This window comes from Dinoponera quadriceps, unplaced genomic scaffold, assembly GCF_001313825.1.
Source record: "Dinoponera quadriceps isolate SergipeBrazil2010 unplaced genomic scaffold, ASM131382v1 scaffold1125, whole genome shotgun sequence".
Taxonomy (NCBI): Eukaryota; Metazoa; Arthropoda; class Insecta; order Hymenoptera; family Formicidae; genus Dinoponera; species Dinoponera quadriceps.
Window position 1 is genome coordinate 2329 of NW_014555225.1, and position 764 is coordinate 3092.

At 41.2% G+C, this 764-nt stretch overlaps 1 protein-coding gene across 1 annotated transcript; it reads left to right on the forward strand.

The window, feature by feature from the left end:
• Nucleotides 1–3: 3 nt before the first annotated feature.
• On the forward strand, nucleotides 4–419 carry LOC106743573 (ras-related protein RABG2-like; the record flags this gene model as incomplete). Its single annotated transcript, XM_014617540.1, has 1 exon — nucleotides 4–419. A coding segment is annotated over one exon (416 nt), but the record flags the coding sequence as incomplete, so codon positions are not given.
• Between the last annotated feature and the right edge of the window lie 345 nt (nucleotides 420–764).

Sequence of the window (764 nt, forward strand, 5' to 3'; positions counted from 1 at the left end):
CAGAGTACAAGGACGTCGACATATGTCTTCTGATGTACTCAGCAAGCGATCTGAGTAGTTTCAAAAACTTGACGTATTGGATATCCAAGTTCAAGAAAAAAGCGAACATAAAAAATGCCGATACGTTCCCTTTCGTCGTTGTTGGCAACAAGCAGGTCGTCCCCGATTATGCCAGACTAATTTCAAGAAAAGAAGCGGATGATTGGTGCTGGAACAATGATCTTTGGCACTCAGAAATATCAACCAAAGAGGAGCCCACCATCAACCGAATATTTGGAGTAGGAATGGCATTCTATGAGCGTCGAAAAGCGGAATTGGGACAGTCAAGTGGGACTATCAATCGCATCCTCATTCCTGATGTTATTATAAGAACAATGACATGGTGTCGGCACTTCAAAAANTTGGTGCTGGAACAATGATCTTTGGCACTCAGAAATATCAACCAAAGAGGAGCCCACCATCAACCGAATATTTGGAGTAGGAATGGCATTCTATGAGCGTCGAAAAGCGGAATTGGGACAGTCAAGTGGGACTATCAATCGCATCCTCATTCCTGATGTTATTATAAGAACAATGACATGGTGTCGGCAATTCCAAAATTAAGGCGAACAGTTACTTATAGGTAAGCGAAGAAGAAAATTCTTAACACTTTGTTAAAGACATTATTTTTGTGTGGAAAGAACAGAAATATTTAATCAAATAAATTTACAGCAGAGATGACAATGTCCGAGCGGAATCGGGACAGTCAAGTGGACCTCCCCAAT